The sequence below is a fragment of the Syngnathoides biaculeatus genome, chromosome 15, assembly GCF_019802595.1.
Source record: "Syngnathoides biaculeatus isolate LvHL_M chromosome 15, ASM1980259v1, whole genome shotgun sequence".
NCBI classification, from domain to species: domain Eukaryota; kingdom Metazoa; phylum Chordata; class Actinopteri; order Syngnathiformes; family Syngnathidae; genus Syngnathoides; species Syngnathoides biaculeatus.
This window is the reverse complement of record NC_084654.1, coordinates 13,034,558-13,053,037: the sequence shown is the minus strand read 5'-3', so window position 1 is coordinate 13,053,037 and position 18,480 is coordinate 13,034,558. Positions and strand designations below refer to the sequence as shown.

General features: G+C 42.6%; 2 protein-coding genes across 5 annotated transcripts; one reads left to right on the top strand and one right to left on the bottom strand.

The window, feature by feature from the left end:
* Positions 1-922: 922 nt before the first annotated feature.
* On the top strand, positions 923-6,939 carry dhrs7 (dehydrogenase/reductase (SDR family) member 7). 3 transcript variants are annotated; one of them, XM_061844899.1, is made up of 8 exons: positions 1,130-1,243; positions 1,700-1,777; positions 3,111-3,263; positions 4,010-4,116; positions 4,236-4,475; positions 5,607-5,729; positions 5,807-6,022; positions 6,801-6,939. In XM_061844899.1, exons 4-8 carry the CDS (start codon positions 4,051-4,053, stop codon positions 6,840-6,842), a joined length of 687 nt encoding a protein of 228 aa, XP_061700883.1. In that variant the 5' UTR covers positions 1,130-1,243; positions 1,700-1,777; positions 3,111-3,263; positions 4,010-4,050; the 3' UTR covers positions 6,843-6,939. The 3 variants fall into 3 exon arrangements, with proteins under 3 accessions (XP_061700881.1, XP_061700882.1, XP_061700883.1); XM_061844897.1 differs by lacking the exons at positions 1,130-1,243; positions 1,700-1,777 and adding an exon at positions 923-1,119; XM_061844898.1 differs by lacking the exon at positions 1,700-1,777 and having other exon boundaries at positions 991-1,243.
* Positions 6,940-7,500: 561 nt separating this feature from the next.
* pcnx4 (pecanex 4) lies at positions 7,501-18,187 on the bottom strand. Of its 2 annotated transcripts, none has more exons than XM_061844891.1 (11): positions 18,033-18,187; positions 16,742-17,533; positions 16,485-16,664; positions 14,311-14,837; positions 14,116-14,216; positions 13,835-13,957; positions 13,054-13,414; positions 11,481-11,584; positions 8,725-9,830; positions 7,829-8,015; positions 7,501-7,756 (listed from the first exon to the last, which is right to left on the bottom strand). In XM_061844891.1, the coding sequence occupies exons 2-11, from the start codon at positions 17,437-17,439 to the stop codon at positions 7,505-7,507; spliced, it is 3,639 nt and encodes a 1,212-aa protein (XP_061700875.1). In that variant the 5' UTR covers positions 17,440-17,533; positions 18,033-18,187; the 3' UTR covers positions 7,501-7,504. The 2 variants fall into 2 exon arrangements, with proteins under 2 accessions (XP_061700875.1, XP_061700876.1); XM_061844892.1 differs by having other exon boundaries at positions 16,742-17,529.
* Positions 18,188-18,480: the final 293 nt, after the last annotated feature.

The following is an 18,480-nucleotide window of genomic DNA, read 5'->3' as shown; positions in this document are numbered from 1 at the left end:
CGTAAACATTGACAGGATTAATGAATCAAAGATGTTTGGAAAGAAGGTGGAAAACATATGGAACATGTGGAAATAATAAAGTAAAAAAAAAAAAAAAAAAACATTGATAGCCCTTTCCGGGCAGGGGTTGCAAATTTGCAACAGGTTTAATATAATCGAAAATTTTAAATCCAGAGTATCATTTTATGAAAGTATCAGATATTTCTCTCTGCAGAATTTTATTTGGTCCGGAGAGGGTTAATATAAAATGCGCCATGAAACCTCAATTTGAAACCTTCACTACTTTTTAAAAATAAGTTATGTGAAGTGAGGTTCATGGGACAATAATTTCAGACAGATTGAAACGTGGCATGTTGTCCATTAAATATGGAGCTAGACATTAAAAATAGTACACATAAATAAAAACAAATTTATCCTGTGTATTATCTGAAAAATTTAGGGAACACAACAATGAACATCAGATTCAATGTCGCTACTGTATGTCCTATTTGACATGCTATCTAAATTGTATTGCCAGAGGTTTTGGTTACTATGTTGGAAAAAAAAGGAAAACAGCAAGGTGTCAGATTTTAAATTCACCTCTTATGGACTATTTTGTTGTCATCACAATACTGTATGTGAATGAACCGATTTAGAATTTATATTGTCATCGTAAAAAGAAAAGAAAATGCAAGTGTATACCTAATTTTGGGCCACCGTTTATATATATATAAATATATAAATATATAATATATAAATATATATATATATATAATTTTTTTTTAACTATTTTGTAGTTAGCAAATAACAGCCGAGGATTGTTTAATTAATACCTCTCCGACGCTATGAATTATGGGAAATTTTGGGAAAATGGGAAGTATCCAGTAAAATTGGGTGATCCAAAACACAAAAATGCATTAAAAAATCTACTGTATTATGGCAAATAGACACATATATGTTACTACAGTATAATGCAGCGCAGCAGCGTCTTAGGCTGTCGCAACCGGAAGTGTCGCAACATCCGCCTATACTTTCGTTTTGTAAAGTGTCGACCAAGTTTTGTAAGCACCCCGAGTGACTGCGCCTCCAAAACCACATCTTTTTGTTTTCTGCGCTGCTGGGATATACGCAGCAATGGAGGTGTGTGTTTTATCGTCACTTTGCTACTTCTCATTACTTTGTGTGCTGCTGCACTTGCTGGCCTTCGTCTTCGCCGATGCCGATCTGACGTTGTTGTGGGCAAGTTGGCTCGGACGCAAGCCAGGTGAGGACACCGTGCAAGTACTTTTTGTAGTATTATTTAAGTATTATTTGACGGCCTTGGACTCTTTTGCTGTTGATACATAACCCTCTTTGTCAATCCTATGTGATCAGCTGTAAGCGATGCTGTTATTGTATTACTGCATGGATGGGTTTCCAATTACGCCATCTTGTGTGTCACAGAGGTCAAGGAACACAGGTGATGGGTGAAGCGTAAAGTTTTTTTCTATCGTTAATTTATCCGATTGGTCTAAGGGTGGTGGTGACGTCATTGGAAACCTTTCCATTAGGCTGTACTGCGATGTCGTCATCACTCCGTGAAAAGGTCTAATATTGCAATTTCTATAAATGTTGCGGAAAGATGTATGACAAGGGCAACACATATGGTCCTGGAATCGATCCTTTTTTTTTTTGCAAAAAGAAACAAAAGTGACTATATAATACCAATTATCCTCACTAGTGTCGTGGGTGAGCTGTTTTTGATCCCAGCTGACTTTGGGAGGAGGATGCCCTAAACTGGTCGCCAGCCGATCACAGGGTGAGGACAGCAGCCAAAAACAATATTAAAAAAACATCCACACTCACATTCCCGACTTGAGTACCCAGAAAAAAAAAAACACGCAAAGCCACAAGAATCCGGAGCAGAGATTCCAACACTACTCTCAGAATTCAAAATTAGAAGTACCAACCACTAGCAAGCTGCCCACTAAAAACCCTAATCACATTTCATTCTTGTGTTGAATTTATTTTCAATATACTGTATTGTATTGCATGCTGTATATCACCTGGTTTGCTAAAATGTCAGACTAGTGTGTTCATTCTCACAGATTGAACGTGCTGTTGCTGCGCGTTAATCAGTCTACTAAATTTACAATCTTTTACAAAAATCCCGCTTAGCGGGCGCTGAACTGTGTCCGCTCACTCCGACAGATAAATGTAGAAGTAGTGGATATTTAATAAAGAGTGTTTCGCTGTGATGTTTTTCACCTCATAAAATTTTGAAACCGATGCAAGCAGAAAATAACGTTTGACGTGATTGGATGTGTGAGCGGAAGACAAAGAAAAAGAAAGCTAGCGCTTTTAGCCACCCACATCAATGTCATTTTTTAAAAATGTAATTCTTCCACAATGTGTGGGTACCTGGCCATCTTGCGGAACATTGAATGTGACTATGGACGGCACACATGTAAAACTGCTGTGGAAGAGACCGTCACGTGGGGCTGACGTGACCCAGACGCAAGGAAATGGCGAGTTTTGTCACAGGTGATATGGCATGACTCCTTCTTGTGACTGACTCCAAGTCAACCTTTAGTTGCTTTGCTGAATAGACGATATTCCACGATAAATATTAGCTGAGCTCAGTTGAGCTCTCACAGTGGTTAGCACGTGGCCTCACAATTCTTGGGTCCTGGGTTTGGATTTCGGCTTATTGCGAAAATAAATTAAAAAAGTAAGTAATTATTTGTGATTAAAACGGATTCATCCCAATTATTTGCTTATACGCAACTGACTGACGACCAGTTCAGGGTGTAGTCTGCTTTTCGATAGGATAGGCTCGAGCATTTCCCCGACCCTCTCTGAGGATAAGCAGCTGGGAAATGGACGTGGTCACTGTATATTATATGTAAGGATAATGCATAAGAAATGCATGGTTTTGACTGACAGCAAAGTACAGCACCAGGGTCTTTGTCAGTTTTGTCTGCCTCACAAACAAGAGAACTTACTTTGTGGAGTTTACATGTTCTCCCCCTTCTTCGAGATTTTTTTTTTTAATGTTTCAATTAGAATCAGAAAAAAAAAATCATCAGTTATGAGTTATTTTATTGTGCAAATCTGGATTTAACATTTGAAATGTATGCTTCACCAACCAGAGGCCAAGCTGAAGCATCGGGTGGTGTGGATCACGGGCGCGTCCAGCGGCATCGGGGAGGAGCTGGCCTACCAGCTGGCTCGGTGCGGCTCGCGGCTGGTTCTGTCCGCCCGGCGTGAGGATGAGCTGAAGAGGGTGAAACGGCAATGCTTAGGTGACCCCACGCGTATTTCGATGATATTCATCTTCTGTATATGGTTGTACTCTTTGTGTAGGTTTGCGCGTTTTTGTTCCCGTTTACTTACTGTATTACAGAAATTGTTACTAGATAGTCAAAAATGCATACAAACACAAGTTTTAAAATGTGCCTTTTTTGAGAAGGTTAAGTGTTTGATCTCCAAGTCAAACACAAGTTAGTGCTTAGTGGAGAAACAATGAGAGACGTTTTGGAGTTCATCTCCAGGTTTGCACACGGCTCAAAGGTTACACAGATAATGCCGAGACTTCCTAATAAGGGTCTCAAACTCATTTTTGTCGCGGGCTACATTGCAGTTACGGTTTCCCCTCAGAGGGCTGTTATGATGGTGAAACCATAAAAAATTTGAATCACCTCATCATATTTACATATGCAATTTATCAAGTAGTTTTGAAATGAGAAATCAAGGGTAAAGTTTTTTTTAAAACTATGATTGATGTTGCAATACTTAAACATTATCATTTATGATATGACAATTTTAAATTTTGGTACAGATTTTACAAGAATCATGGAAGTTGACACACAAGATTTGCCTTCGTGGGACATATAAAATTATATGGAGGGCCGGATGTGGCCCTCGGGGCTTGAGTTTGACACCTGCGTCCCAAATTAATTGTCTGCACAGTTTTATGGGTTTGCCTTGACGTTAGTTGGATTTTAAATTACATTCATGGTCACCGGATCCCATTTGTGTATACCTTCAGAGTCCTCGAGCCTCAAGGATGAGGACATCCTTGTTCTCCCGATGGATTTGTTGGAGAGGACAACCCACAAAGCCAAAACCCGAGCTGCAATTGAGTATTTTGGACAAGTATGGCCACAGTTTTTCTTCTTAAACAATACTTGCGCTTCAGTGGAACTTCCCAAGTCCACCGTAGTTGGTTTTTTTTTCAATAGGAAACCATCAATAAAGTGAGCTTTTCCTACTAGATTGACATCCTGATAAACAATGGGGGCCGAAGCCAGCGCTCTTTGTTCTTGGACACAGGCATTGACGTGTATGAGGCTTTGATGGAGCTCAACTTCTTGGGTACCGTCTCCCTCACCAAGCATGTGCTGCCTCACATGACCCGGCGCGGCACTGGTGCCATCGTGACGGTCAGCAGCGTGCTGGGCCTCGCTGGGGCACCCCTGGCGTCAGGATACGCTGCCAGTAAACATGCTCTTCAGGTGAACATGCACAAAAAGTGTCACTCGGTTAGTGTTGGACAGTTTGAATGATGAATTCATGAAAATATACCGTGCTTCAAATTCTGGTTCTAATAAGCGCTGTGTCCCAAGTTCTCTTACCCTAACCCAGGTACATTGTTCAATTGAACAAATATTATTTAAGCACAAACAAAGGACAAAATACATATCAGTACCATCTTGCAGTGGTTCAGCAAGTGCTAAAATGAACACAGATATCGCAGTACAGCTCACATTTTAATAAACACAATTTGTAGAAATATATGACCTTGGGTGCTCAGTTCCATGCAGAGTGAAATGTGGTCTCACAGTAACCAAAATGCTTTTGTTAACGCACAGAGGTGGTAAAAATACGCATGAGCTATACTTAAGTACAAGTACATGTCTGAAAAAAAAAAAAAAACGGTAAAAGTAAAAATGATTGTTCTGAAATGTTCTTGGTACAAAAGTGAACATTTATTTTCAATGTCAAAAAGATGCAATGACTGTTTTGATAATTTTGCACCAGGAAAAATATGCGCACAAAATGGTTCCCACTTTGAATTTGTGCTCGTACAGAAAAGAAGAAAATGATTGGGTACACCATCAGATCAACTTTCTCATAACTTTGTTAATGTTGAGAAAGTGGTTAACAACAAAAGCCAATTAGCTAATTACATCACCGGAATAAATAAACCTGACCACTTCGTCTTTTTCCGATTATATTGAAAAATTTAAGATGGTGTCTTTTTAGGCTGTTGCAAGATACAATGCATTTCTCACATAATTTTTGGAGCCAGCAACCTGGAAAAAAACATATCTGTAAATAAGGCCATTGATATAAAATATTTAATTTCTGCAAATCTGCTGTGGGATTGTCATGAATGCGTCCTGATTTAAAAAAAAAAAAAAAAACACAAAAAATTCAAATTACAGAGTTGAGAAATCAGTCTATGTATAGTGAAAAAGAATTTCTTCATTTCTTCCCACCACTGCACCTAAACCTCTCTTATCATTTAGTATTTCTTGAACTACAATAACTGAACAATTTATTCTTCTGCAATTTCTGTTTAATAATGTAAATGCCTTGTGGTTGATGACATGTTATCTCACTCTTTTTTTTTTTCCCCTCAGGGTTTTTTTAATTCCCTTCGGACTGAGCTCTACGACTATCCTAATATACTCATCAGCAACGTGTGTCCAGGACCTGTGCAATCATTCATAACAGAAAATGCCTTCACCGAAGAGCTCCACAAGGTAAATAAATAAATTGGCATCGGGAATTAAACATCATGTTCCTTGATGGTTTGATTCTACTGCTCTCCATTCCTCAGCCTGTGGCTTCAGCTGGTAACCAGGAACACAAGATGCCCACCAGTCGCTGCGTGTCTTTAATTCTGGCGGGGATTGCCAACAGTGTCAAGGAAATGTGGATCGCGCAGCAACCCTTCCTGGCTTTCTACTATGTCTGGCAGTATGCTCCCACAGTTGCCTGGTTCGTCACAAAAGCTCTGAGCAAAAAAAGGGTGGAGAATTTCAAATCTGGTGTGGTAAGTGTGTGTTTAAAAAAGGCCCACGAGGAATGTACTTTATGTACATTTTTGAGTGTTGCTAGTTTCTCTGTAGCCGTTGGGCAAAGCCTCGAGCCAGGATAGCAGCCACTTTTAACATCTCACACGAGCGTAGGCAAACATCTGACAAATCTCTCAACTTCTGCGGGAAACAGTTTCAGTCTTCCACCGCGTTCTCTCGTTTACGCCTACAACTTCAATGTAGTGCATTTCCTTGTGAGGAAAGGCCTCGCCGTGAAAGGATGCGCGTGCTGCTGCTTGGACGGTTGCATTCCGTATGGTTGACCTTGCATTATCAAAACCATGAATGGAAGGGTTTTTTTTTGTGTGCGTGTGAACAAAAATTATTTGATTGTGCATGATGCAGAGCAGTTACCAGGAGGACCTTAGCTCTTCGTGACCTTGCTAATTCTATTAAAAATACTGGACGACATCTCCCCAACTGAACTTCCTTACACACAGACCTCTAGTGCTATGTGATTGGCCGGAGTGTCTGGTGGCCTCTGCTGGGCGGAAAAAGATGAGGGTCACGTTCTTCTAGGTTGAAGCCGTTCAAGTTGCTGCAGTAAAATATATTTTTCTTTACTCTTACTTTATGCTTTCAGTTTACTGTTTTCGTTTATACTCTTAGTTGTATCTTAAGTTAAGAAACAGCCAAACAAAAATATACGGGTAATTGTCAATCTTTTTTTTTTTTTTTTTTAAGGCACTCTGTTTATATTGACAGTGGCGGTATTTTTTTATATTTCTTCTCCAGGATGCAGACTCTGCCTACTTCACCAAGCCCAAGACCTCATAAAAAAGTGGTTTCCAGACAGAAAGATTTCAGATTTTGGGTAGTGTGTGCAATGGAGAAGATTGGATTCTTACAAGTCATTTTATTATATACAGAGACATATAAAAATGAACAAAGGTCAATCAAAATTGTTGAACTATTGTTTTCAAGTTGTAAACAAGTGAACTGTAAACAAATTGCACTGAACACGTACAGCAAGACTTACCCAAGGCACATCCTCAATATCTTCAAATAATTGCATTTTGTGTCCCTTTTTACCAGACAGGGAAAGTTATTTGGATATTGTGACAATTAAAAAGAGGTATTTGGTGAAGGGCCGTTGATTTAAAAACAATAAGTCCCAAACCAATGTGCTCCTGCCTAATTGAACTCCCAATTAACCTTTTTAGTACACTGTACATATACTGTAGATTCTGTTTTAAAACTCTTTGAAATGTTCTGCCACATAAAACTGGCTGATGTGTCAGTTCTAACGTGAATTGTACACCTGCAATGTACTTTTGTGTCTTCTTCTGGTACTGGACTCAAGCACCAAAACCAAAAAAATGCAAACATGAAGTAAAGAACCAGGTTGTCGACATTCCACCATTGTCTTTTCTCAGGTCCTCCCTGGTAAGATATAAAAACCTGTTGTGAGGGTGAAAAATCTATTTCCACCGCTGTGCTCAGAGGCAGGGGAAGTGAAGGGGTGCTGATGAGTAAATGGGGTAGCCCAGGGGGGGGTCGGCTGCCTGGACGGTCAGGTTTCTTAGCATGAAGGGGTGAGCCTGGATGCTGTAGCGCTCCTCATCGTCATTAGTGGCATACAGGAGCTCCCAAGAAAGGTTGGCCCACTGACCTCGCACCCCCTCGCCGTTTAGACGGCCCACCTGCACCAGCTGTTCCTGCAAAGACAGCACTCGCCCCGTGTACGTACCCTGTTGGACGACAATGGTCACAACTACTGATCTGTTACGTCTTGTGCTGCAGATGATGAGATGTGCACTTACCATTGAGAGGTCGTGTCCTAAAGAAAAAAGGAAGGGCTTCTCCTGAAGGACGCTGTCATGCCAGCCCTTCTCAGACACCAATCCAATGTACCAGTCCCTTTCATATCCCTCCAAGGCACTGAACATCTCCTCGGGGGACTCCATTGGCCCAAGGCTTGCTTGATCGAACAAGAGCTTGAAACTAAACCTGAGACAAACCACGGAAGTGGATTTGTCGTCTTCAAGCAATAGAAATACAGTCCCGTGAACCCCTGCAATATGTTCCAGACCTACCCGCACTTTGCGAAAATCCATAAGCAGTGACCATAATGTTTTTCTTCAGAGTTTCAGAGATGTACTACTCTTGTACACTTTCAATGAATTTGAACACAAACATAAAATACAGGGAAAAAAATTCCATGTGTATATGTCGTGTCAATGTGCATGCATGTGGCTTTCAAAGGCAGGCCCTGTGTCTATAAGTGTGTGGTTGTGAGCTCAACAAATGGCAATTCGGTGACTGTAGCTCTCATTTTACAGGCGAGGGCAATAACAGCAAATAAATTTACAGTGTTCCCCCTATATTGCAGTTAATTTTTAAAATTATTTTGTTTTATGTCTCACTTTTAGAGTAATCTTCACTTGGCAGTGACAAACTGAAAAGACAAACAGCTTGAGAAGCGCGCTCGGCCACTTACAGGCAGTAAGCAAAACTTAAAAACATTTTCATAAATTGAAATGTGATATAATATGTTCAAATGTATTCATAGTGAGTGGGAAACGTAAAACTAACGTTTTTATGTAGTCTCACTTTCTATACACGTGTGCAGACTTTAATCAGTTGCGGGTGGGTCTGGAACATATCCCCCACGATGGCTTCACTTGTGTAAGACACCAGGAGTACAGTTGTGACTTACCTGAAAGCCCTAAGTGCGAGCTGATAAAGTTCTTTGCTGGATGAAAGCCACTCGAGGCCTTCTGTCCACGGTACGTCTCCACAGTACAGCCTGTAGATGTAACTCGGGCTGGTAAAGGCTGACTCCGCCCCGAGGGACACCAGACACGAGAGTGCCACCTGAGCGTGGAGGTCCTTCAAGGTTTCATCTTCCTTCAGCGCTTTGGTCATGTCCTCGGAGGTGTCGGTCTGCACAATGGGTCCGAACTGGCCCAAAGCAAACCTGTACCAGTCCTCGGGGAATAAAGCTCTGAGCTGCAGCAGCCGGCTCGGTAACAAAGGTGCCGTCCTCCATCCCGTTGGTAGGTTGAACACCTCAGACTGGGGACAGCTGAACGTCAGCTGGCGGAGTGAGCCGGGACTCTCTTTGAAGATCTCGGGGTTGTTACCTTTGTCGACCGCTGGCATCCCAATGCCAAGACCTAAAGGCTGTAATGGCTGCAGGGCAGAGAGGGCCATGTTTTCAAAAAGACTGTCCATCTCGACAGAGCCCGGAAGAGAGGCTCCTGTCTGCAGCATTGTGTGTCCAGACTGGGCCTCTGCGGTCACCAAGGCCACTGTCCGCCTGGCTGGTTGAGGTCCAAATAGGTCATCCTCATCCGACCAGTCGCCAAAAGATGTCAGGCTGGAGCTGTCTTGTCTGAATCGGAGGGAAGATACCTTAGATTCCACCACGATAGCCTCAGGCAGTTGGTTTCCTGTAATCTGCGCCTGCTGAGAAGACTGCGACTTCCGGCCCCCGATTCCCGTCCCTTCCTCGCAGCTCCACAGAGAGCCTTTCTGCTTCCTAACGCAGTAACGCAGCAGCAACCACACCAAGGCTTTCAGAAAGTCATCCTGAAGCTTCCTCAGGTTGTCGTGAGAGTCAATGATGCCCGAGAGGACGTTGCGGGCATCCGAGTAGACGCGTACTGCCAGCACTGCGCAAGGTGTAAGAGCATTGGCCCAGTGCAGGTTCAAACCCTGGGTCAACCCAAGACGCTCCGGGCGCTCAAAAGCAGCTTCAAAAACCTCGTCCACCCTCCGGGCTTCTACTGTGTGGCAAGAAGTCTCCTGTAGCTCCAAACCCTTAGAATGGAATCACACACGGCAAAAGTTAGGTCCGTCAGGATTTGGACATTGGCAGAATTTCAAGGATTTTCCTTTTCATACACCACCATAGTAGACTTGAAATAAAACAGTCAATATGTCATTTAAGTGTAGAATTTGAGAGCTTTCACCAAAAAAAAAAAATGCAGAGTACAGCGTTCCGGTAGAGAATGCAATTGTGTAAATATTGCCGAAACCAAGCAACCACTGAGTGGATTGATGGCACTATATCGACGGGCTAACTCTACATGTCAAAAATCAGCTATTTCACTGTACTCAAAAGACATAACTCTTTTAAGGACAAAAAAAATGTGCACATTCTTGACAGAGAAGAGAGGCCATTTAAATAAGGAGGACACTTTAAACACCTCCTCTCTCCGGCACACAACGCCATACTTTTGTCCATTCCAAAGAGACTCATTGACTCAGCGTCTAACAAATAAACAACACAATTGGCCTCAATTGGCTTAAACATGTTTTTACAATCAAACGGGATATCAATGAGTGAGTTTCCACTTAACGACTTCTATTTATGGGCAGAGGGCTGTCTTGCGAGGCATCGTAGCAACAATCGCGTTGCATCCCAAACGAGTGATGCCATTTGTGGTTTTGGGCTGTTCCACTAACTTGGAGAATAAACAGTTTTCCATCAATACCGCAGGGTTGTGCTCCAATGAGTGTCAAAACATCTCCTCAGAGAACCACAACAGTCTGTTTTCAATCAATTCAATGCCCTAAGAACGAAAATATCGCAGAACTAAAAATGACGGTTATATTTTCAATGTCACTTTGTCTGCGTACTTTAGAACTCCTGAAAATGGAGGTACTACTAAGCATAGTGGCAGTAATTACTGAACGTTATATGTCATATTTTTGAAAAGTTCAGATTAATCCTGAAAGGGTACACAGGGATGAGAATTTTCCGCCGATCGGCAGATTTCCGACCAAAATGACCATTCTCGAGATAAGCGCAAATCCGTTGAGAAAATTTCGGGGTGGGGGGGTATCGTGCGCCTGCCTCTCGGTGGTGGGCTCCGAGCTGCAAGTTCATCTTAGTGCTAGCACAAGCATGACTATCATGTGCCGGCCTAATTTGCTCGGTAGTGTAAATATTTGCATTTTATGTACATGTGTTCTCGGTTCTCAGAAATCAGTGTAACTTGTTAGTTAGCCAAGTAATGGCGTGTGGGACTTAGATAGTGCGAACTGAGTGACGGTGTGTTCAAAGTTTTACGATGGAGAAAGTGTTAGAAAAAAAAAAGGATGAAGATCGAGCGAGGGCAATTGACAAGGATGCTGGAATAAAAAACTGTTTCAGACGGGCATGGCTTGAAAAAAGTGTAACCGTGCAGATTGGACCGAAAACGGTATCAACATGTCTAACCGAACACATACAAAAAGTGGACATTCCCAGCAAAGTGCTGTGCACGCTGTGTTACGATAGGAGCAAAAAATATCCAGGAGGAAACTCAACCCCCCCACATCGACAGACATTTTCAGTGTTTTTCCAAATTGGTCATTTTCATCCCTGGGTACACTTTCATTTCAAACTTCCATTGTGTCGGGGTCTTCAAACAAAAAAAATTCTGGTACCTGTATCACGGAGTCTCAAACAAGTGCAATGTGTACCTTAATATTGACCGTGCAGTAGCCGTATCCTCTCTCCAGAATTACGATCCAAACCATGCGGTCCTGAAAGCGGCCGAGAAAGTGAGACCCTGGTGCTAAAGAACCTGCGAGATAGAGAGAGAGAGAGAGAGAGAGAAATACCCATCACTATTTCAAGTAAGTAAAGGAAACAAAACCAAACTAGCATCTATCCTTGCTTGCCCTTGAATTTCCAAAAGCAGATTGTGGCTTTTTATGTTTGGGGGCAGGGCAACGAAGAAAGGCCTTTTGTTTTAGGTGGCTCAGGGATAATGTCACATCCCGTGGCGACGTGTCAGAATGCCAGCCCCTGAGTCGTGATGGGAAGTGACACAAGGACGAGACCTCTTTACTGCTCGCTGCACACCCTCCGGTGTGGGCAAAGCGGGGGAGACTTCAGACTGGCATGACTGGAGTGTGAGCATCAACTATAATGCTTGCGTTGAATTATACGCAGCTCACAAGGGTGGCCTTGTGTGACTTTGATAGTTTCACAAATCACCACTTGATTATTAATAATTACAAGTTTTTTTTTTCTTTTGCCATCTCATCACAGAGATCAACTCATTTCAACCCTACTGCAAACATATGATGAAAAGCCTGATTTCAAGTTACCTTGGCTCTTTAAACTGTTCTACATTTTGTGAAGCCACAACGGCTAAGTGATGAATTAGTTTTATGGACAGTACACCTCTCACTGTATACTTGGATAATTCTATGCAAGTGTCAGACTAAAAAAATATGTCTTCACCAATGTAGTAATGCAATAATTTACAATGTTACTACTGCGGTGGTATTTTGCAGTGCTTGAGGACAACTGGTTAGCACATCTGCCTCGTGGTTTTGAGGTTTCAAGATTAAAATCATGGTTACAGCCTTCCTGTGTGGATTTTTCGTGTTGCTTGCTCAAGTTGGTTTTCATCGGGTGTTTCACTTTCCTCCCACATTGCAAAATCCAAATTATGTTAAGATGATAAATAATAGTCCACAGTGGTGAATGATTGTTTGTGTCTACATTGCTTGCAAATGGGAGGCCTTCACTCCAGGTTATACCCACCTCTCACCCAAAGACAGCTGGAGTAGGCTCCAGCTCACCCACAACTCTAATGATGACAAGCACTACAGAAAATAGAAATCTGCAGTTTGCTGTAATGTAAAAACTCACCACAGCACCACAGCTGACGGTGCCTCATTTCTATACCCAATAACAGCTTTTCAAATTGGCAAATGATCATCAGATCTCATTCGATTGTGCAAGTGTACTTGCTGTGGCTGCTACACATACACCCAAGTACTAATTTTAAATGACTCAACAAGACAAGTCCATACTCATTTTCTAATGCATTTGGCTTTTAAGCCTTGGACAAATGTAGCACTTATCCTGAGCACTCAATTTTGGGTTGATAAAATATATTCCAAATGACAACTAAAAACGTGTTTGGGTAAATGTGTTGCTAATGAATATTTTACAGCACTTGCTGAGCAAATCCCAAAAATGAATCATTTACCGTATTTGTTTTCCCTTTAACAAGGATAGGAGGCATGCATAACTAACCCAGAGACCCTCTAGCAAAGGCTGTCCTCATGGCAGAAGCCAGACTTCTGCTCATTTGCTGGTAGAAGATGGAGTCTGGGCACGGGCAGGCGGTACCTACGGGCCCCGGCCAACTGCGTTGAGGCCTGGGGAAGCCCACCAGGAAGATGGGCAGTGTGAAGAGGGGCAGCAGGGGGGCGGAGAGCAGAGCAGAAAGGGTCACCACAGCCAACAGCAGTGGGCAGAGGGAGGCGTTGAGCGCCAGGAGAGTTCCGGCTGACTGACGCCGCTGCTTCTTCTCGGTCCATGATGTCACCAACACTGTGAGGGTGAACTTTAGCTTGGCAAGGAACTGGGTGAATCTATCCATCAGGAGGCCAACCTATGGAAGTAACATAATATCATTACAGGTAAACATTGATCTTTTTAATTGTCTACAGTCCTTTTAGGGGGTTGGATTAAAAACAATAATAGCATCATCAAATTACCATAAATCATTTATCGCTACAAACAGTAAATCCTACATCCTTAGGTAATTCCTTCAGCAAATATTTTGCTTTATTTAGCTGTGAAGAAAAAAATGTTATTTCTATTATTTCTCTGCAAGTAAATGTTGGGGGGACCAGCCGGAAAAAAAAAGGTTCAAAGATTTTTTTTTTTCCCCAGAGGAAATAAAGCGAATTCAAGAGAAAAGGAAAAACTCTACAATTGTATGACCATTATATTTTAAGCCCATATCACCGGCCCAATAGGAGGAAGAAAAAAAAAGGTACAGTAGCTACAGTAAACATGTTCTCCTCACCAGTAGAAGCTGAACACCTGTGCCCAGGCTGTCCCAGCCAGGCAGCCTGTTGTTTACAGCTGCAAGACGCACAATGACAACCACAACCACTTGCAGTAGAGCATCCTCTGAGCTTTGCCACGCCTGCAAGTAAACATGCAGAAAATACCACAATGATCAGACAAATATTAAACAACCATCACAAACTAAATTTGGGCAGTTTTCCTCTGACACAACTTTGCTCACTGTAAATTGGCAGAAAGTTCATATAGAAAATATTTTTGCTGTTTTTGTACGCTTACTATTCTAAAAGCTCGCGTGAATCCCACACTGAGAGGCACCCCATGGAGCTGCTGTAGGGATTTGTCCATAGACAAGAAAGCAATCAATGCAAATGGAGAAACTGTGAATACACAAATAAAACAGTTACATACAGAACAGTGTCGTGAATTCCTGATCTCTACTATGGAGAGCAATGGACTTCAAGATGATCTCACCAAGACCAAGAAGGACTCTCCTGATGGCTGCTGCAATGAATAAGCCTCTGTTCTTCTGCTTGAAAGTCTGCACACTAGACATACCTTTGGGGTACACCGGATTGAGGAATAAGCCAGCACACACATAAGCCCCCTGGATCTCTCTGAGAATCCAGCAGAGTGAGAAAAGGACCAAGAGGAGGTAGCTGACCGGAGCCTGGGGTCCTTTTACCAAACTCTGCGACTGAACCGAATTGTGAAAGTGATGCAGCAGGCCTACTTCTGCCAGGGCCGCCAATAACAGGCTCGCATACAACAACACCTCCCGGCAGCCCAAGTCCCAGCCAAAGGTGTTGGAAAGAAGAGATGGGGATGACCCCCCGCTGCGTAGGTCGGTCATGGGAGAATGGCAGAGGGTGCCGATCTGGCTGAGGTCCAAGCTCAGCAGGAATCCCGTTGCAGTGGAGAAGAGGACGACTCCCAGTGTTGATGGGATGAAGTAATTGCAAACAGCTACGCCAGCAGAAACTCCAAACATCAACAGCAACCTATGAAGGAAGGCACACACACACACACACACACACACACACACACACACACACATACAAATGTAAGTAACACTCATCAAAGCCATCCAGTGTTCGCACCAATCTGAGGTGATCCATTTTGTTTATTGGACCACATTACAGTGAATTAACAGAGCGGATCAAAGTAAAGGGCACTATTTGTTTGAAGACGTTCACAACTCTGACTTAGATGTATTGTTACCAAAAGTGACAAAAAATTTTCCAGAGTGCTGTGTTTGTTTTTGACCTGTAAACCTGTTCTATAAATGCAACTTCCTGAAGCAGAAACCTTGACAAGAAACTGAAAATAGGGCAAAATAAACTGAAAATAAATTCACAACAGACTCAACTGGGTTTTTTATCCTTTGAATGCCTCCTCTAACATTTCATCAAAGTTTGTGACATTTTATTTTGTTTAAAGCCCAGGTGTCATCCTATAAACATTCTAAAATAGATATTGTAATGAAAAATACATATAATATTATTCACTTCAATGTCTATAGGAAAAAATAAATGTGAGCAGAGAGCGCGTCATCCATGCGCAAAGTTGCAGAAGTGTCCTTCTACGATATCCAAGTGGTCGCCATATCGGCTGCGTCCTCCGTCCGTGACGTCACCCAGACATTAGCTCAAGCAATGTTCAGCAATGCAATGAGCCGGCATTTTGGCTAACACGAAGGAACAACGAGCTACCTTACCGGAGGTAAAACTAATGGAAACAAACGAGTCCACTAGGGGTGCCTCTATCGTGTACATCACTTCCTGCTTCTTCTCGAAAACAAATCCCTTAGAGGATTTTCATGCTGTATACGTCAAAATCATGTTTTGTGGTGAAAAAACACATGGGACGATATTGGCTGTGGGTTTTTCATGAATAATATGCCCAAAATCCTCCATTTCATGACAGTCGCAATTTAAACTTGCTAATTTCACGTTTGCATTTCTAGCGGGTCAAAAACATAATCAAAACAATAAAACTCAGGGTGAGCTCAGCTTTTTACATTTGGGAAAGAACTGTATATAGAGCACCCCTCAACTATATTGCAAATTTTTAAGCGATCATTGTTTCTTAAGGGTTTTTATATGACAGAGGCAAGTCTTAACTTAGATTGGCAAGCTTTTGGTGCAGTACTTCGTTGTGTTACAAAAATGCCAAGTCTACTTTAAGAAATGCAGCAAAATAGAAAAAAACTAAAATTTTGGAGGAAGAAGAGACAGAGAAGGTGCCCAACAAAACTCAAGAGTCAATGTTCTCAGAGCTGAAAATGTATAAATTTGTGAGAAACTTTTCGTGTGTTTCTCCTCGTTTTGTGTTAAAGTAGCAATTGTTTGACAGTCTACAGTTACTCTAATGTCAATGGTCATTTCTGTGAGCCCGTCCGTCTCTAGCGCTTTGCATCATGTGTTTGCAATAAGTTAGATGACCTTTGCTAGACAAAACTACATTTTGGTGTTTAGTTAGTCAATATTTAAAGTGTATAACAAAAGGTTTTGAGTGTAGATGAATGTGTCGAAAGTGCATTTGTTATCTTTCTATACTGTGGATGTTTAACTATAGTGGGTATGTATGGAATGTGTTCCCCACAATGAATGGGGCTTCAGTGTATTGCATTTCATATTTCAACAGACCTGAAGTTACTGGACATGGGGGAGCCTCCTAATCCAAACACAAGCACCTGCTCCATGCCCCAGAGGAACAAGGCATCCAGGGGAGGAAGTATTCCCAGTGCCCACAGCAGAGGTAGGAAGAGGAAAAGCACATGAAGAACCTGGCTGGCAAGTTGGAGCTCAGGAACTGGGCCCGAGAACCTAAAAAACATGTACAGCAAAATGTCACCAACGGATTTGACTGAGTCAACGTTATTTGGGAGTTTGTAGTTACCCACCTGTCGGTCAAGTCCACAACAATGAAAATGAAGATGTACAGCGGTCGGGTGAGTGGGGTAATCTCATAAGTGTCCTGTGCCTGGAAGGTAGCAGTCTCTGTGGCTGTATTGACAACCAGGGAATACTCCGCTATGCACACAGTCACCCAACTTAGGACAAAGATGACTAGAGATGCACCAATGCTGCCATACAGAGCCGTGAGTCTGCCAAGCAGCACGTACCATGTCCCGAAACCACATAGCAGCCCAGCCAGTACCGTATGCATCACCACGTTCAGCCCAAATCTTTTCCCGGGAGCAATAAATCGGACCGTCTCTGGGCTGACGCAGTGAGTAAACTCCACTTCCTCTTCATCCACAAGGGTGCTGGGCGCCCCAAATCTTTCCACTGCGCCGTTCCGTCGTCCGGCGTACAAAGCCACAGCCTGGACTCCCGCTGCCACGGCAAACATCAGCGCGCCGGAGAGCATGGCGGCGTGCAGCTCCTGGAGAAGCTGCAACTGGCAGAGGAGTGTGCCAACACCCCCCAAAAGCCATGGCGTCAGGAAAAGGACGGCCTGATTCACGTAGACGTAGGGCGGAGCGCAGTACCCCAACTTAAAGCGTGGACCCCCCAACACTGTCTGGGGAAAGCGCTTCCAGAAGAACTCCTGCTTGTACTCATTGAGAAGGGGCACATCTGGCCCCATTCTGACCATTCCCGAAAGGGTGGCAGGTCATCTCCAGCCAGCTGAAGAAGCCTTTCCAGCAATCATTCTCATGTTGGGAAGCACTGCTGAATCACACCTCTGACTAGGCAAAGGAAACAGAAATACATTGCTCAGTATTATATCATTAGTATGGTGGCATTTCTTGTCAGGCCTCAGTATATCTGGGAAAAAAACGTTTCTATATGTTATATTTGACATCTAACAAAATTATTCCAACACACTTTTTGAACATGCTGAAAACAACTGATTGCTTAAGCATATGACCCATTGTTAATCATCCTCATTCTGTTGTGATGCCTACGACTAATGTTTTCTTGCACTTGCTCAGAGTTGCTATAAAAAAAGGCAGCAGAGGAATATATGTGCCACCGTATCCATGCAAAGTTAGTCCACGAATATTCAGAAAACCCCTCTTTTAAAAAATCAACTGATTTCTGTTCCCTTTGTGCTTTCCTAGTCTCAGTTTTGTTAGCTATACTGTTAGCCAGTCTGACCAGCAGCAGCTTCATGTTACTGACATACTGTACTACTATTGCGACAATATGGCGAGTTACGTTATCCCTGGTGCGGTGCGAGCTTACCGTGAACTCTGAAATCCCCCACTGAGGCGAAACTTTCGGTGATATTCAACAGAACAGACAAGAATGCCGACAAATTTGCGGAAATCCTGAGCATTAGCAGCTAGCCGTGTGCTAAACAACGCCAAGCAACACCAACTCGAACGCATACACAAGCTGTGAGCCAATGAGAGGGAAGACGAGGGTTGCGCTTGGTCTCTGATTGGACAAACGCGCACAAAGTTCCGCCTCCTTCACGGCCACCTCGACCGCATCAGCAAAACTTACAGACGCTCGAAAAACTTGCTTAAAATAGAAATAGAAAAAAATAAATAAACGACTTTTAATGCTTCCCAAAAAAAAATATGTTAGAGTTAGGGATGTTGAAGCCAATGGTAATAACGTACATGCCATAAGTATAATTCAAATTTAATATCAAATTTAAAAAAAAATCATAAGCATGGTGACGTTT

Excerpts from the sequence above, each read along its gene's own strand:
- pcnx4 (XM_061844891.1), bottom strand. The coding sequence starts at position 17,439 with ATGGTCAGAATGGGGCCAGATGTGCCCCTTCTCAATGAGTACAAGCAG. Across the intron at positions 11,585-13,053 it reads CTTTGCTAGAGGGTCTCTGG|GTTCTTTAGCACCAGGGTCT; the intron begins GTTAGTTATGCA and ends TCTATCTCGCAG. Across the intron at positions 9,831-11,480 it reads ACTGCACGGTCAATATTAAG|GGTTTGGAGCTACAGGAGAC; the intron begins GTACACATTGCA and ends TTCCATTCTAAG.
- dhrs7 (XM_061844897.1), top strand. The coding sequence starts at position 951 with ATGCAGCGCAGCAGCGTCTTAGGCTGTCGCAACCGGAAGTGTCGCAAC. Across the intron at positions 4,476-5,606 it reads CCAGTAAACATGCTCTTCAG|GGTTTTTTTAATTCCCTTCG; the intron begins GTGAACATGCAC and ends TTTTCCCCTCAG. Across the intron at positions 5,730-5,806 it reads TCACCGAAGAGCTCCACAAG|CCTGTGGCTTCAGCTGGTAA; the intron begins GTAAATAAATAA and ends TCCATTCCTCAG.